The 19265-nt window shown below is 28.5% G+C and overlaps 1 protein-coding gene across 2 annotated transcripts; it reads right to left on the bottom strand.

The window, feature by feature from the left end:
- Positions 1–11275: 11275 nt before the first annotated feature.
- Positions 11276–18719, bottom strand: LOC114372384 (putative membrane-bound O-acyltransferase C24H6.01c). Of its 2 annotated transcripts, none has more exons than XM_028329901.1 (19): positions 18187–18719; positions 18054–18112; positions 17779–17957; positions 17625–17673; positions 17337–17440; positions 17186–17250; positions 16712–16782; positions 16088–16147; positions 15805–15918; positions 14164–14288; positions 14016–14067; positions 13769–13831; positions 13574–13683; positions 13401–13493; positions 13218–13299; positions 13050–13127; positions 11848–11923; positions 11717–11766; positions 11276–11618 (listed from the first exon to the last, which is right to left on the bottom strand). In XM_028329901.1, the coding sequence occupies exons 1-19, from the start codon at positions 18302–18304 to the stop codon at positions 11577–11579; spliced, it is 1590 nt and encodes a 529-aa protein (XP_028185702.1). In that variant the 5' UTR covers positions 18305–18719; the 3' UTR covers positions 11276–11576. The 2 variants fall into 2 exon arrangements, with proteins under 2 accessions (XP_028185702.1, XP_028185703.1); XM_028329902.1 differs by having other exon boundaries at positions 17779–17947.
- Positions 18720–19265: the final 546 nt, after the last annotated feature.

Genomic DNA, 19265 nt, shown 5'->3' with positions numbered 1-19265 from the left:
ATATATATATATATATATATATATATATATATATATATATATATATATATATATATATGATGTGTCTTGATTATTAATATTTTATTTCAGACTCGCTTTAATTTAATTATGTCCTTTTATTTTTTTCCTTTTCCTTTTATCTATACTTATCTTGTTTTATGATAGTTACATTCAGCTTTAACATTATTTGATAAAGAATAATTTATATAAATAAGGTTAATTTAAAATTGTAATAAAACATTTTTAATTAATAATAACTTATGAAATGCAAACAAGTAATATAAAATATTGATAGACGTGACAAAAGATGAATAATAGGAGTGTAGATAACTCTATTATTAGGTTTTATTTGACATTTAAATTAATTTTTAATTTTTTTTAGTAGTTGAAAAATTTATTTAACGATTTGATAAATAAGTTTCTTTTAATATTTTCTCGGTAGCTTTTAATATTTTTAAAATGTTACTTCAAATAATATTTTTAAAACACTATATTCTAACTTCTAATTTTTTATATATTTTTTTTATTTTTATCTTTAATATATTTATCAAATTTCTTATTTATTTTTTAAAATAAATTATAATTTTATTATTATTTAATTAGTTTCCACTTTTAAATTAGTTTAACAACTAATTTTATTAAATATTTATAATTTAATAAATTAATTTTTCAATTTTTAATTATCAATTGATAATAATCTTAATCTTATTTTCATGAAAATGGAGTCTATTGACCTCAGTTTTTGTGGGATAAACATTGTCCGGAAACTACCGAGAAGTGAACATAATTTTATAATTCAAGTCAATAAGTCATATTGTACGCAACCTTTGAACTCAAACAACATTTTCAATTGGATATCAAATGTTAGAACATCGCCGTCAAACGTTGCTTTTTGTGGTTTGTGAGACGACAAAAGCTAATAAGCTATACATAAAAAAATAAAAAATAAAAACTTAACAGAAACTTTGTTGCTTGGGGCGGGCCAAACCCGCATCACGTATGAACACAATTCATAGCTATAGCTTAATTAATACTAGTATATCAGTTAAATTTTTATTTGTTTCTTGTCAAGGTCAATAAAATTTATGAATGATGAGAATTATGTTAATCTCTGCCAAACGCGGTGGTAGAGAATTTTGGACTTTTTTCAGATTAATGTTGAACCTAGCTAGATATGAAAAAGTAAATCAAAAGTATAGACCCATACTTTTAAAAAATACTTATTTTAAAATAAAATTATGTATTAAAGTTTTGTACTTCTTTAAAAATACAAAATTTATCAATCTAACCTTGAAACATTCGATCTTATCTTTTTGTTCAAGTATATTAAATTTCTAAAAAAAGTATATTAAATTTCACACAATTTAAACATTCTTTAACCATTTCTTTGAATATATTTCTTTAACCATATTTTTGTGGTGACACAAACAAAGGTCATATAAGCATACATGATTCATCAATATTTAAAATAACATTATCATAAAGTTATATGACTTGTGTGTCTTAATTATTTTTGGGTGCATTGTATATTTTAATCTTAATCGTTTATAATGACATCTAATGGTTAATATATATTTATTCTCTTCGTTCTCACGTAAAAAAAAACATTTTCATCATATATAAGAATAAATTTGGTTGCGGTAAAAAAAAGAATAAATTTGGTTCGTACAATTTTACATAAAATAGTTAAAATTTAATTTAATGTTACCACTTGAAAAAATTGGTTCATAAAATCATAATCGTTAATATATTTTATTTCCATATATTTACGACTGGTTTTTTTTTTCATTTGAATAAAATTTTGATATCCATATCATATATTTACAAACAACCTTCTTCTAATATATTTATATCACATAATATTTTTTATATTTCTGTAGAAGTATATTAATATATACCAACTTATGAATTAATATATATATATATATATATATATATATATATATATAATACTGAACATAAATATATTGGATATATATATACATATGACGTTAATATACATTACTCAATAATTAAATATTTTTAATAAATTAATAAATATGTTATTAATACATTCATTAATCAATCAATAAATATAAATATATATTAATATACTAAACATAAATGAATTGGATATGATACAAATATATTAGATCAGGGTGAATTAGAAATGTATATTATATTATGTTATATAAATATTTTTTTTAGTGAAACACCCTAATTTAGAATTTAATATATTTATATGTATTAATAATATGATTTTAATAAACATGAATGATTAAATTAATATATTTATTAGTAAATATAAGTTCTTAAAATAATATATTCATTAATAAATTAATGAATATACATTAATATACAAAACATAAATATATTGGATGTGATATAAATATATTAGATGAAGCTTAACTTTACATATTTGATATAAATATTTATAATTATTTTTTTTACTGAAATACATTAATTTTAAAACTTATATATATACACATATATTAATAATATGATATTAATAAACATGAATGGATTCATCAATACATTAATTAATTAATATGATATTAATAAATATAAATTAATATAATCATTAATCAATTAACAAATATAAATTAATATACTAAAATAATATATTGTTTATGATATAAATATATTTTTTAGTTAAATAAATAGGAAAATATTACATCGATAATAATATCTTATTTTAATCACTAGAGTATGAAGGAAAACAACAACAAGGCAATTTCGTTTAAAAAAAAAATTTAAGACATGGTGGTGGTATTCTATATGGGATATCAAACACAATGCTCTACACAAATACATATTTCTATTAGTTATAGTGTTATTGTTAAAATATAGTGATGATAGTCTAAATCTTACCAACACTTTGTCAATCTTTTAGCATGTTTGGATTGACATTTGTTGGTTTCAACGTGGATCAAGTTTAAGAAAAAATATTTATTTTTGTGTAACTGATAGTTTTGGACATGGAAATATAAGAAAAGGTGAATTGCAAAATCTGATCTAAACATGTTATTTCTCCTATTTTTGTGCAGCACTAAAATGACTTTTTAATTTTCCTTGTTATGTTTAACACTTCGTTAATTTTTAGCAAAACACTAATGTAAAGACTTGACATAAACCAACCTGCCAAAATTTTCCTAATTAATGATAAGAATTAAAGTAGAATTTGTATGGAAATCTTATATATTTAAATATCATTGTCATTGTTCTACCTGAAAAATTAAAAATGCTGTACAAACAAGTATATATTGTTTTGGGTATTTAACTTTTCATAACTAATGAATTTGGCCACCACAAATCGAGGTGTGAATCCGTTACATATTGTAACGGCGACCTGGCATTTCTCATGTCACCCACCGTAAACCCGTAACGGCCGTCATCTTTGACGTAAAGCTTGTGTACTTGGCTGGATTCAACAACTCCAACGGTCTTCCCAAGGCTCGGTCCCCACTCCGCCATCATCGCCGGTATCCGCCGCCGGAGTCGCGTGTCCCAAATCGTCACCGCTAAATTCCCCGACGCGTTTTCGCCGGCGGAAACCACCACCGCCGGATCAGGAAGCTCCCCGTCGTAAACGGAGACGATTCTGCTTCCATCAGATGAACGGTCATCAACGTGCTCAAAACCAAACCCTAGCCCAAACCCTATGGTGTCCCATAACTTAACGACGCTTTTGGTGTTGGCGATTTCTGAAAGAGACAAGAAATCAGCAATGCTACGACGTCGTTCGTCGTTGGTAGAACCTCTGACTCTAAAATACTCATCCCTTCTGTCTTCTTCATTTTCTTCTTCTTCATCATCGTCGTCTTCAAACTCCGACGTGGAGGAGATGCCGTCGTCGTCGTCGGTGTCACTATAATCATAAGTAGCGATGATAAGAGGAAAGGGAGGTGCGTTTTGGCGGAGGCGGAAGATGAAAGCGGTGAGGAGTAGGGTGAGAAAGAAAAGACCCCATTTGCAGAAGGAAGGAAGTGTAAGCAGCAGCAGCAACATATCTTTGGGTTTTGTTTGTCCAATAATTATGGGAATTTAAAGGAGAGGAGTGTAGGTGGATATCTTCTAAGTTAAAACTTTTCTTGTACTTATTATATACCAGTAGTTTCTTCTTCTTCAAAGATATGAATTCCACGTTCCTTTGTATTTTTCTACTGCTATTTATCCACATTTATCTAGTGCGTTATTAATATTGCTCCCAACAGCTAAGTCTAACTGACCAACAATGTTGTGTTGTATAAACGGGTAATACTTGTACCAAACCAGAAAACGTGTAATACGCGCCCAAGTGTGTCTTTCACGCATATTTCGTTGTCGGGTTTGCACATGAAATTGTATTGTCTTCCCACGAGTTTTCTCAATATAAAACTAATAGCGTATTGATTGTTTAGCTTGTATTTGCTAAAATTAGTTTATAAAAACTAATTGAATATTTCTTAGTTAGTAAAAGCTTACTACAAGGTAGGAGTTCAAAAAAATGAAAAATTATAAAATTGTAAAAAAGTTAGTTTTGCTTGTATTTTAATATGTTTTTATGAGATTAAAATAATGAGCTAGTTAATAAATATAAAATTTTAAAAAATTTAGGAATTCATTTCAAGTAAATTAATGGAAAAAATTAATAGCTTAATTATAAGCTATATAAACTAATTCAAGTAACTTTTCTTTATTAATACTAGTTGAAATAACTAATGAAAATAAATTATCAACTACCATTAAAATAACTTCACATATCAAATAAGTTTATTTTGATAAAATCGACTCATAAACTAATTAAATAAGTTTATTTTGGTTTATGGATGAAAATTATATTGTATGTAACTTTTTTTTAAATCTAATCAAATATTATTACATCAAAAAGGTTTTTGCATCCCACGCAAATTAAATTAAGGATTGTTACACCAAGAAGCAAAAAGAATGCCACTAAACAAAGAAAAAGTATAAGCAATCCAAGACCATGACATCCTCAGTACAGAGGAAATATCAGGAACTTTATTCTGGAAAACAGTGGTATTCTGTTTTTTTTTCTTCGAAAAAAATATTGTACATAACTTAAATGAGAAAAAAAATTCACATATATTTACTGCTACTAAATAAACACTACTACTAATAAATAAATATTAATTAGTATATATTTATTATATAAAATAATATACACAAACCCAGATTTTCTCCACAAAGTTTGAGGCTTTCTAAGTAATTTTAAATGCATTAAAATAATAATATTCAACAATAAAAGATGCAATTAAAATATCATTTAATTATATTTCATGCATTATTTAAGTTAAAATAATTTTATGTTTATCATATAAAGTAATATACACAAACTCATATTTCCCTCCAAAAGTTTGAGATTATCTTAATAATTTTAAACCCACTAAAACAATTATATCGTTCAATAATAAAAGATATAATTAAAATATCATTTAATTATAATTTATGAACCATTTAATTAAAAATAAAATAATTTATAATATCTTTATCTTTAATAAAGTGAAACACACAAGCCCAAATTTCCCTCCAAAAGTTTGAGGTTATCTTAAGTAATTTTAAACACATTAAAGTAAGAATGTTTAATAATAAAAAAATACAATTAAAATATCATTTAATTATATTTCATGCACTGTTTAATTACAAATAAAATAATTTAAAATATTTGTATCTTTATTGTATAAAGTAGGTTTAACCACTGAGAGTTTGATTTTTTGTCATCATTTTGAAAAAAAAAATATTTTTTTTATTCTCTATATAATAAATTAATATTTTATGACGATTTTCAAATACAAATTTAAGTGGTTAAAAAAATTAATTTAAAACAATTAAAAATCGTCATAAAGAATTAATTTATTATATTAGAAACTAAAAATATAGTTTTTAAAATTTAGAAACTAAAAAATATTTTTAAATTTGAGGGATTAAAATAACACATACCTCAAAGTCACGAATAATAATATGCAATTAAAACATCATTTAATTATATTTTATGTATTATTTAATTACAATTAAAATAGTTTTAAATATGTTTATAATTATTATATAAAATAAGGTTAACCGTGGTTTTAATCCCTTAGCTTTTTCATATTTTAATTTTTAATTCCTAATAAAAAAATAATTATTGTTAATCCTTAAACTTTTATTCAATTATTATTTTTAGTCATTGCTTTAAATATCACCGTCAAGTGATGGTGACATTATATTTATTAATATTTTATTATGTTTTGTGGGGATTATTTTTTGAGAGTTAAAAATTTTCAAAATATAATTGACTGACTTGTTTAAAATGTGTTAAATGATTTTTTATTACTAAAAAAATACAAGAAAACAAAACAAAGATAAAATATTTGATTCAACCACAAATAATAAAAAATAAAAACTTGCTGCCCCACCTCTAATTTTTCCTGAAATAAAAAATTGAAGATCCAGATTGACAAGCTTCTCGATGGCCAAGGTCACTAAGGAGACGATAGCGGAAACCCACAACACAACAGCCTCGGAACCACCAACGCCGGTGGTGGAGAATGACGCCGTCCGTTCTGGCCTCCGCAAAGAACGGCGATAGGCTCATCACCAAATCGCGAAGCGTCATGCGTCCGTAGATATGCAGAAAAGGAAAGATATAGAGGAGAATGTAGAGCGATTTGAAAGAAAAAAAATAATACTTTTTCGTATTGGAAATGAAGGGTCCAATTTCATCAAAGAAAAATTCCATGATTAAAAGGAGTAAGGAAACTGGCCCACGAACCTTTATTTGCACTGAATGTGATTTTGGATCCCTGAATGGGGGGTAATGGTAATGGTAGACACTCACATCATGATATCTTTTGGCAATTTTCGGTTATATGTGATCGAATGGAATAATTTTTGTTAATTTCTTGTGCTGGATTTGATTTTGGAAGAAGATGAGTTTGATTTTTATTTTAGATAAATATTTTCTTCTGATTTTTAACTGTTTCGAAATTAATGATCACAAATACAATAAAATATTAATAAAAATAATGTACATCGTCACCTAAAGGTGATATTTGACAGCAAATCTAAAATATTAATGAAACAAAAGTTTGAAGATTAAAAATCAGATTTTTATTTAAAAACTAAAAATAACAAATTCATATTTAATCTTAATAAAATAATATACACAAATTCATATTTTCTCATAAAAGTTCGAGGTTATCTTAATAATTTTAAATGCATTAAAACAATAATTTTCAATTATAAAAGATACAATTAAACTATCATTTAATAATACGTGCACTATTTAATTACAATTAAAATAGTTTAAAATACTATGGTCACAAAAAAATAGTTTAAAATATATTATGATAATAATGTAATTAGAGATATCATATTAGTTACAAATTTCAACAAAAAAATATTAATTATAAATAAAATAGTTTAAAATATTTTTTCATATCTATATTTTTTTTGCTTATGATATCTGTAATTGTTGTTATGCCGTTGGAAAATTTAATTTCTATTTAAATACTTCTCTTTCAATTCTCTCAATCAGAGAAGAGAAGTGTATTCTTTACTACTTAACAAATATATATGTTGTTGGAAGACATTTTTAGTTATTTTTCATATTTTTTACAATTTTTTATTTGTATATGATTGAATGTATTTCTTTTTTTTTTCCTTCTTATCTATTTATTTCTATGTTGGATCCAAAATGAGGCAAAAAGTAACAAGAAATTCTTCAAATGGATTTATTTGGATTATTTTTAGTATTTTTCTAATTTGCATGTTTGCCCTTCTATCCTTTTCTTTGAAATTTTAGCTTTGTATATAGTATGAATATGATTGAGTGAATTCCTCTCTTTTTCTATTTCTTATACCATTTTTTTAACCAACTTCTTATACCTTTTATATACATTTGTTGTAATTTTTTTCAATCTTGAATTTGGATCATGCAAAATATATTAGGTTGCAAAGTCCTTTTTTATCCATATGCACATGTAGCTTTGTCCCTTCTCTTTTTATAATTTCTTTTACTGTTTTTTTACTGCTGATCTTTTTTTTATATGCTACTACATTAGTTTACATAAGTTGGTATGCTTAATTTTCTTATGTGTATCTAATATATATATATATATATATATATATATATATATATATATATATAAAATGATTTGAGGTGGTTTTCTATACATTAATAAAAAGGAGATAAAGCTCACCTTTCTACCACTTCTAGCAGAAGTTACGTTTCATCATTTTTTTTAATGATTTCATCATCTATTAATGCATATTTTGGGTGGTAGTCTGCAGGTAGGTATTCTTTTTTGAATACTTTTTTTTTTTGTGGGTTCGTGTGATGAATAGCCGTTTTTTTTTTTTTTGCAAGTAAGTTGAATAATTCTACCAGATATTACTAATAAAGGCTATGGATTACAGGGATAATTTTCCTAGATATTAATGATAAAAAAAAATGATGTTAAATTGTTTTTTCCTACATCACAGATTATACGTATTTCTTAACCCTATGCGTAGAGATTAACTCTGCCCATGGTGCATGTGGCTGTTAAATTATTTATAATTACTGTTTTAAAATGCTTTCATTATAAAGAAAATAAGTGAACAAAATTAGAAATGAATATTAAATATTACATCTTATTATAATCTTTTTACACACACACACACTTACAATCACGTGTTCTTCTTTTTTTAAATAAAAATTTTAAATTATTATTTTCTTATCAAATGTTTTCTTATGCACATTTTGTTTATATTTTTTCATATTTGTTTTTATTTCATTTGTGTTGCTTTTCTAATTTGCTTTGTTATTGTCCCAATATTTTCATTTTTTTAACTTTTGTCTGTTCGATTTTTGGTTCATGTTTTTTTTTGTCATAATTATCTCTGTTTTTGCATTTTTATTGCTACTCTGTTTTCCTTTTTTGTTTTTATTTACCATTTTTGTCTGTTATTGTTCCAAAGATAACAATTTGGATAACAATAAGGATATCGATTTGGATAACAATTTTTTTTAGTGAAATTGGATAAAAAAATTTATAGTCAATTTATTTTATACGTAATGTTATAGTCAATTATTTAATAAAAAGTACTTTTTTTTTATAACATTTTCTCTATATGGAAGTAAAAGTTGATTATGTCAATAAAAGTTCAAATCACAAATTTATATATGTTTATATCAAATAGATTTACAAATCATGTTATAGCTGATTATTTATTAACATATATAACTGATTTTATTAATTAAAATTTAAATTACTATTTTATTTTCTAACATTACATCAAAGGCAAAAGTTAATTATCTCATCTTGAGGTAGGATGAAAGCAATAACAAAAAAGTGTAAAAGACTCAGACGAAAACATCATTTTTTTTAAATATTATAATAATCCAAGAAAAATTTATTTCACGATTATTAATTAGATGAATTTGTTTTGGTTCAAGTATAAGTATGAAATAAAATGTTATGATGAATAAGAATGAAAAACTTAAACATCATATCAAAAGAAAAAACCTATAAACCAAAATCTTAAGATTTTAATTTTAAATTAAATTATGGTGCAATATTTACTTGTATAATATTAGTATTAAAAAATAGTATATCATAATGAAATATATAAGGGTAGATTAAAAATGATTTTAATTTTTTTTTTGTTGATAGAAAATACCTTATATGTTTGTGTAATAATTTTAAAAGAAATCTTAAAAAAAAAGAATTAAACGTTTTAGGAGTTTCTGTATTGTCTTAAAAAAAAAGTTTCTATGTTCATAAAGTTACCTTTTGGCAAAAGGTTTTTTGTTGAACAATTGGTTGAACTTTTGGGGAATAGACGGCTAATATGTTCAAAAGATCCCGAATACAATAAAAAAAACATTAATTGGTATGATTAGATCCTGATTCAATTATAAACCGAATTGACATGTTAGCCTTACAATCCAATTGGATTCTTTCCTTAGACTGTGCCCGGAAACTAAGGTAACTCTGAACTCCAAATCAAAATCTTTTTGAGATTATTTCTATTCTTGCTTTTACCACACACGTGATTACGCCAAAACTATGGTCAATATAAATGGTCCGAATGAAAAAAATTTATTTACCTCTAATTACTTAGTTCTTATAGTTTTTAAAATAATTAATAAGTGAATTTTTTTAATTTTGAAAGTCTAATAAATAAATTTTTTAGTTCCTGAATTTTATATTTTAATTTTTAAAAGATCCTTACCGTTAAATTTTTTAATTCTGTTAATTAAAGAATTTAACGACATAAATCTTTTGGTAATTAAAATATAAACATTTATTAACTATATGAACTAAAAGAAATAAGTTTAAAAATTATAGAGATTAAATTAATAATTAAACCAATTATTTAAATTGTCTTAAAAGATAACTTTGGTCATTAGCCACTTTTTTGAATGAACAGAAATTATTTAAATATAATGTATAAAAAAATAATTATCTTATTTTATCAGTAAAAAAACAGAAGTAAAAATGACACCAAGTTTTACATTGGAATAAAATATCCGTGTTAGCTTTTCATTTCATTTGATTTGAACCGTAAAATCACACTCCAAAGTTGACGAAACGCAAACAATGTTCACTTTATTCACACCGCAAATGACAAAACAAAACCACCTCTCTTTCACACACTTATAAATAAGTGCATAGTTGAGGATTTGCATAGTTTGGTGAAGGGGAAAGATGGAGTATTACAAAATCCAGTTAGTGGCCATAGTGTCTTTGATGCTTGTGCTTCCAAACACACAAGGGTGGGGAGAAGATGGCCATGCCATAATTAGTAGGATTGCTCAGGTCACCAATTACTTTCATTCTCTCTATGAAGTGTTGTGTTGTGCTTCCAAATTCATGTATGCATTATCATATCATATCACATTACTTAGTTTCCTCTTTCTATGAACTTGAACATTCTCGCCTCAGCGATTCAGCGGTGGATGCTGTGAAAAACCTGCTTCCAGAATATGCACAGAATGACTTAGGGAATGTGTGCTCATGGGCTGATCGTGTCAGGTTTTATTTGCACTGGTCTGGTCCATTGCACTTTGCTGATACACCTGGCAACCTTTGAACTTATCACTATGTCAGTAAGTAATTCCTCCTTTTTCATCTTCTGCTCCTAATATTTATTTGTATGTGTAAAAGTAATCTAACTCTGCTACATGTTGGTACAACCATTATATATTTCGTTCGGATCTTAATAAAGGTATAAAACCTTAAAAGATCATCAAAATGGGAGATAGTGACCGCAACTTAATAGTAACACTAAAGATCATCAAAATGGTCAAATAAAAAAAAGGCCAAAAGAATGTAGGGATAAAAGGGTTTTATAAAAGATTGGTGTAGAAAAAACCAAAAATCGATGTTATAAGGTGTCAAGTTCAACAGATTTACTTTTTCATTTTTCCGTGTATTCTGTGACATTAGATGATGTAGAAAATTCGAAGCCATGGTTCCCAATTTTATGTACAATAGCGCATCACTCATCAGGAAATCTGTCAAAAAACGAAAGGCACCCACAGACACCTCCAAGTCAAGCACATTGTTCTGTACTGGATTTGAAACTCCTAGCACTAAACATGAGTATGATAAAATATTATTTGTCCCAGTTCAGGGGGACCTTTGCTTTGCTTCATCTATGTGGAACATAATCTGCAAATATCCAGGCTGAAGATTATAAACAAAAAATGGATGGGAGGAAAAGAAAAAAAATTGAAGGATGAAAAATATAAATGCTGAACATTTCAAACCTTTGTTCCAACGTAAAATGTCATAAGCATGCCACCAAGGACAGGCAAACCTGTGTCATGGAATTTTCAAATGAAATTTTCACTTTATTCAAACTGCAATTAAATTAAAAGGCTAAGGATACTTGACATACCTTCCTTGTTAAGGAAAGAAGAAAGCAACCAGTTAATGCCACTTGGTCCAACCACAAATCCAACCAGATTAGCCACCTGTCAAGAAATGTCATGGTATTTTTAAATTAGATATGGACCATATTCTTGTTTTACAAAAAAATACAACAGATTCTACCAAAACAGAAGTAATAAACAATCAGGAAAGAAAAAAAGCCAAAAAGAATGGTTCGCTCAAGTCAATGTGTAAACTAAACCATTTACCGCTCTTTGAATCTTTTTTTAACGACTTTGTTAGATACTAGGACAAGTATCAGCGATTAGAACTGATTTAATAACAGTTGGCTGTGTTAGGAAACGCATTGAACAGACATTTCCCACTTTCCAAAGTTGAAAAGTAAAAGGAAGTGTGGCGTTGGATTTCAGGTACATTGAACTTAACTTCAATATGAACTCACATGTATCATCAGATAGTTAGAACAGTGGACAGTGAATATATAGGAGAGGAGAAGGAAATAACAGAGAGGTGTTTTAAACTTAGAGTCGGGATTGGGAGAGAGAGCCAGAACTCTCAAATCTCCTGGTACAGTGAGATTCAGTTTCTAACTATCTACTGGGTATACCTACATACATATATTTATACTCCGTCTCTGTCCCTGATTATAAAATCCTTTCAACTAATTCATGTCCCTTAAGAAAAGTAATTAATTTAGTTTATCACGTTAGATCTGTCAATTATTTATTCTATCATTACAAAATTACTCTGTTCTTATCTCTGTATCCACTTAATTGTTTTTCACTAATGTTTGAAAAGAGAATAATTAACTAAAGATATGTAGGGAAAAAATAATTCATGCATCTAGTCTAGAAATTAAAGAAGGTTCTTATAAAAAGGTCTTATAATTAGGAACGTTGGGAGTGTATATATATATATATATATATATATTTGTTGTAAGTGTAGCAGTTGTGATCAGATATAGATTTTGTCAGACTCAGGTTCAATTTGGCTGATGTGAAAAAAGTAAACTTGAGTGCAATTGGTTCACTTATATTTATGTGTAAAATTGAACATCAAACTTGTTGTATAAAAGGCCTCGCACTGGATCAATTGGTTCAACAGGATTACTTGTTGCATCATAAACTGACCCCTTAAAACATCATTCTTTTACTTTATCAGGTAAAAATGTGATATTCGTATGTTCTGTGAGAGCATTCAAGGACAAACCATGAGACAAGTAATTGTCACTGCACCAGCAACAGCACTGAGTTCACGAAATATGCATTCTCCAAAAGAACTCTGAGCCTAATAATCAAATTTACCTCCATGTTAGACAGCAAGCATAACAACTTTGGATCAATGAAAATTTAGAAGAGAAAAATTGATATGCATTACCTGAAATGCTTTTGCTGCTGATTTTAAAACCAACTCAGGGATGAAGAATAAACACGTCAACCATGCCCATGAAAGAAGTTTCCTAAGGTCCATAAGAATAATCAAGCATAAAATATCTGATAAAAAACTCTGCAACTTTTACAGGTAGAATAGATTGAACTTCGACAATAAAGGGAAACATACCACTCTAAATCATGCCAGATTGCAACAAATGTGAAAACAACCCACACATTTAGTAGCTTTTTCTTAGATCCCCCAAGAGGAATGTATATATACCTGAATTTTGACACATCAAAATTTTAAGTCATTATCTGGGAAAACAAAGAGAAAAATCCAGGAAAAAGAACTTATTGCACCTCACAAGCCACTTGTTGAAGGAAGCATGCCAGTTTTTCCAAAAGCCTTCCAAGTTGTGACAATTATTAATACATTTTGGCATATTCTCTGGAGCCTCAATTCCGTTTATCTACAGCATATGATTCAAAGTAACGACTTTCTTCAAATATGTACTTGGACATTTATGCCATATGCTTAACGAGCAAGAAACATACCAGTGACCAGAAACGGAAAAAGCGCCAGATCAGTAAAAATTTTAGCCACATGAAGTTTAATACCTGAAACAAATAAATAGAAAAGAATGACAAGGCAGCATGCTGATATAATTGGGAAAATTTAGTTTTCATAATACAAGAACAACAACCACTAAGCCTTATCCCACGAGGTGTGGTTGGCTACATGATTAGTTGACGTCATAGGGTTCAGTAAAACCACTTAATTGATGAATATGTATTCTCTTACGCCATATCCAATGATGAACACGTCCATAGGAGATAAGTGCTTCCACAAATCACTAATTGATTAAGAAATTATTTCAGCTACCAAACAATAAAATTGGTTTAAAAATTAAATATAACAGGTGGTTCTTTCCTGAATACTAAGTTCTCACCTATTAGCAAAGGCATTATAGTAGAATAGATGTGTCATTAATTCCATAAGGAGAAGACTCAATACCCAGCGGAAACCATTGAGTGTCACATTTCTAACTGAATTAGTGTTTTGAGGAACATCTATCTGCAAAATATTAGAACCAGTATCATCAAGAAAAAAGAAACTCAAGCAACCATTAAAAAAACTTGAAAAAATCTGTGACATTAGAAACATTCAGGAATTTTCAAGAGGGAAACAAGAAATGATAGATTTCGTGTCTCAGAAATTTCCTATTTTTCATATTCCTTCAGTTGAAAAGATCCCTGGGACAACACAATGTCTACCATACCTTTGCCTACTATTATGGCTTTAGAAGAATATTTTTTCTGCAGAAGAATCATCCATAATGGACCTTTAGTGAAACAATGGCAAGATCAGTCTAAAGATGAAGCTACTTGGGAAGATGTTCTTCTCATTTAAGTAAGTAGTAGAAGTGGGGAACCTGAGCCTTTGACCTATTGAATAGTCATACAGGAGGCCAAAAGCTATTGATATAAGTTCCAAAGTCATGTTGAATGAGAAGATTGATAAATTGGCAAGAAAGACTATCAGCAAGAAGTTAATCTTTGAGGGAATGTTTAGTTAGATCATGGGTATCTGGAGGGGAGGATCATTCTGGAAGCATTGGTTCTAGCCTTGGTTGAATCAAAGTTAATCTTCTCAATTGCCGTTGCTCTTGGGAACATATAAGCAGAGATTATTATTTCCTACTGCTACTACTTGAAATTAATAATAAGATTACCCTTCTACTTAAATTTTTGTTGATTATGGTTTTCTCTCCCTATCTCCCCAGCCTCTAGGGACAGGGATACCCTCCAACTCATTGGCTCTCCTAACTAGGTCTTCAACAGTTGTTCTCAATATGTGCCTGAATCACCTAAGATGAGAAACTACTATTTTTTTCTATAATAAGTGCTACCCACACATTCTCTCTAATGTATATATTTTTAATCCTATCTTGGACCTGTTTGGATAAGCTCCTCCATAAGGACTTATAGGAGAAGAAAATATGAAAGAAAAATGAAATAAGTTTTTCCCATAAGCTAAAATATGTCTAAGTTTAAATCATTTAGCTTCTCCAAAAAGTTGATTTTAAGTTATACATAAGCTAATTTTAACTTATGGGAGACACTTATTCCATTATTCCTTTTTATTTTCTTCTCCTATAAGTGCTTATAGAAACTTCTCCAAACAGGGCCCTCATCTATTACATCTAATCTTCACTGTATTGAATTTATTCTCAGGCTGGCTTTTAACTATCCAAAACTCCATTCCATACAACATCAGAGGTATTGTAGTCGTATGGTAAAAGTTTTCCTTAAGCTTGAGTGGGACCTTTAGCTACAAATGATATTTGAGGAACTCCTCCATTTCATCCACCCCACTTGAATCCTATGGTAATATAACATCAAATTTCTAAACAATGATTACAAATGTGGTGGTTTCTTTTCAGTTTCGAACAAATAATATCTTGAATATACTTCTATTTTTTAAAATAACAAGATGAGGGTTTACTTCCTCAATAGAACTACTCAAAATGTAATGGAAGTCAATAATGAAGCTTAAACCATCAAAATCAAAATAACTTACAGTCACAAACCTGTGAGGCAAAGGCATTGAAGTTCAGTATTGGACCCGCAATATAAAGTGGTGCATATACCAAATAACAAAGGTATGTGATATATCCAAAGTTGTCATTATGTAGACTTCTCTCCTGGTAATGTAATTAAAATTATGAGGTGGAAAACATGTGTCCACATGCCCAATTGAAATCATAACTACTTAAAAACAAACATTAGGGAAAAAAACCCAGCATAAAACATAACTCGGCAACTATGATAAACTTCAACTTGTGCTTGAGTTTAACTAGCAGCTATGCTAACCTGTAAAACTTGATAGCAAGATTTTCCGGATTTACAAATATGACAATGCTGATAATGCTTCTGCAATAATCAAAGAATAAGACATTGAGAAAAATATTTATTAATCATATTGATACCCAAAATCAAAAAGCTACATAATTAGTCAACAGCTCGATGACAAAATGTGCACTAGATATTGATATTGCAAGCTAAAATATTTCAAGTAATGTAAAGCCCAGAAAATGCCAAAATTGACCATTATGAAACATGAAGACAGACACATAATAGGTTTTACCTAAATGAAATGAACTGAACAAGGCTTTCCCAGACTATAGTCAAATCTGTCGAAATATACAAAAACTACAGCCTAACTAAACTAGTATGGTCTTATGTACTAGTGAAGTGGAGGACAAAATTATTTAAATAGTAATCAAACATAATTTACATTCTACAAGACGCTAAAAAGATTTATGTCTTTGATGTAAAATCAAGAATAACTCTTCAGTAATAAAAATTTAAAAGTATTAGTCTACAGCATTATAATATAGTCATCCATGAAACCATATTAAATTAAGAGAGAAACTTTACAGTAGAATCTTATATTCAAAACAAAACAAGTACCATTATCAGAAACAAAAAACATACCTCCTGATCAAAATGAGAATTTTGATAACTCCAGTGAAAATCGAATCCAAAGCTTATCATGCGCAAAACAACTGTCACAAACATCTAAGCTTAAATATAAAGAAACATAGATTAAGTTATTGTTATTGCCACATTACATAACGGTATGCAAAATGAGAATACAAAGACATTCATATATAATTCATAAAATACAAAATAAAAATAGAATTTTAAATGTTTATATCACCGAATTTTAATATTCAGGCCCATAATTGTTCTGAATAATAAATCAGCATAACATGACAACAGTTACAAAGTGAGGAGTGATGAGTAGCATAATTTCATATTAATGCTGGTGATGGTTGAGGAACAGTTCACTAACATTAATCAGGGAAAAAAGAATAAGACAAAGCAATGTAAGAATCACATATAAATGGACTATTCTGACTTTCATTAGAGATACCATAGGAACTCAATTAAATAATGAAAAAATACCAAAGTTGAAACATATGTGCCACCTAAAGCTGCCCCGGTAATTGTCCAAAAATGCCCACTGTTGCCTGCAATGTAAATACATAATCTTAAGTGGAAATAGAATTACTCCTAGCATAAAATATAACAATACAACAAACCTTATGCATCTCACCCAAATATAGAGAATGAATATCCTTCATAAATCCGATTACAGAGAAGAAACAATATGTTGTAACTCCAAACTACAAGAGGAAAGTACTCCTTCTGTGCAAAGATCTGCTGAAACAGGATTAGTCTTACATGATAACTGCAGGAAAAGTTGTAAATAAGGTAATTAAATGCTACAATATAATGATTGACAAAAACATTATCTGTTTAGGAACAAATGGATTATATTTATTGAGACTTAAACATTAATGAAACAATGGTCAAGCATCAAAAGTTGTTCCATTACACGCACCTTAACAAGAAGAAAATTACCAGTAGCTATTGACAGGATAAATACAATGCTGCAAATGAAACAAACTCAAAGTTAGACTAGACTAATGAAGGTAAGGAATAACAGTAATGAAAGAAAGAAGAACGTCAAAATAAACAATGCATGCGTCCCGTACCATGCTCCATGAAGATATGATAAGTAGGCCAAAGAAAATAAAAGCCAGACAATGGACATTCCCTTCACTCTTAAATTGAAGGCCCTCATGAAATTGGCCAGCAGAGTGAAAATTGCAAAGACAAGAGTAAGAACAGGTATATTTCCTCGCAAATTCCTCCACTGAGCATCTGAAACATCCTTTTCACAAAACAGAACAGAATGTGCATTTGGATCAGCAGCAAGCACATCATGACCAATTCTACTGAAATACTTCAACAGACAAAATTATCATACATTGAGGTAATGAGCTATGAGCCATCCCGGGCGTAAACCGTGAAGCTGTTTGTAATAATCTGTGAAAAACAAGCTCGGCAATTAAGCAATTGGTAAGAGAAAAGACAATTACAGAGTGAAAAAAGATATATACCACGAGAGAGTTGAAGTGAACGGTTGATGATGATAACATAGAAAAGGATTGCATAAATTACAAGAAACCACAACTCTTTTCGCTTCCAGTGTCCAATCTTATTAACAGATGTAGCCATTTGCAATTTGTCCTCTAATTAGCACCTCAACACCACCAACAATTTTGTGTTTCCCTATTTTGGCAATTTTTATTTTATTTTCTTGCAGCAGCAGCAGCAGTGTCTTCAGCATAAGCCGTGTGAATTAGGCGGGAACTTCGAAATCGAGGTAGAGAACGGGATTTTTGGTGCCCAAGTCCTTGAGGCCACCGGCGATGAGAGCAGGTACCGATCTTTGCCGTGGTGCTTGGCCACGAGCCCACGACGGAGCTCCGTGAAGGGGTCTCCGAGTCCGAGTATTTGTGCAGTGCAAATCGATGGTCGATGAGGAAGGGATCAACAATATATGCTTCAAAATTCAAATCTCGTCGGGAATGAAGGACATTGTTACTGAGAAGAAAAGTAAAACCACGGATTTGGAAGTTGGAAGTGCGGTGAAGGAACCTTTTTTCTTTATTCCCCATGACAGACAAAAAGGCTGGGTAGCCCAATTTTCTCTAAAATCGGCCCAATCAAATTAGCCAACTTTTGAATATCAAATCTTTCAAGAAAATAATAAACCAACTTTTTATTTGGTCAAAGAAAATAAACCTTTTAAATGTCAAAAAGTAATGAAAACAGAATAAAAAATAAATAAAGTTTCATTTTTTTTTACAAAATAATAAATAATACTAATTTTAAATGTTAACTTATACCGTGCGAGTTGCCAATATAAAATCTAACTTATATTATGGCGTTAGCACTTATATAAGTGTTTGGGAAAAATTTATGAAAACAGGAATTACATTTTGAGTTAAAAAATTATTTTTGAATAAAGAAATAAAATTATACATTTTAATATAATACTATTATCTATTCTTCAAACAAATAAAATACAAAAATAATATAAGAATTTTTATGTGTGTATGTGTGTAAATATTCAGTGTTCCTAAAAAACACAATATTCTTTAGTTCAGCCTAATAATAATTGTTGCTTATCTTG

Source organism: Glycine soja, chromosome 10, assembly GCF_004193775.1.
Source record: "Glycine soja cultivar W05 chromosome 10, ASM419377v2, whole genome shotgun sequence".
Classification (NCBI taxonomy): domain Eukaryota; kingdom Viridiplantae; phylum Streptophyta; class Magnoliopsida; order Fabales; family Fabaceae; genus Glycine; species Glycine soja.
Note: the sequence above shows the minus strand (reverse complement) of the source record. Positions and strands in the feature narration are given on the sequence as shown.

Excerpts from the sequence above, each read along its gene's own strand:
- LOC114372384 (XM_028329901.1), bottom strand. The coding sequence starts at position 18,304 with ATGGCTACATCTGTTAATAAGATTGGACACTGGAAGCGAAAAGAGTTG. Across the intron at positions 16,783-17,185 it reads GCACATATGTTTCAACTTTG|TTGTTTTGCGCATGATAAGC; the intron begins GTATTTTTTCAT and ends TGTTTGTGACAG. Across the intron at positions 11,924-13,049 it reads TGACAATTACTTGTCTCATG|GTGGCTAATCTGGTTGGATT; the intron begins GTTTGTCCTTGA and ends ATTTCTTGACAG.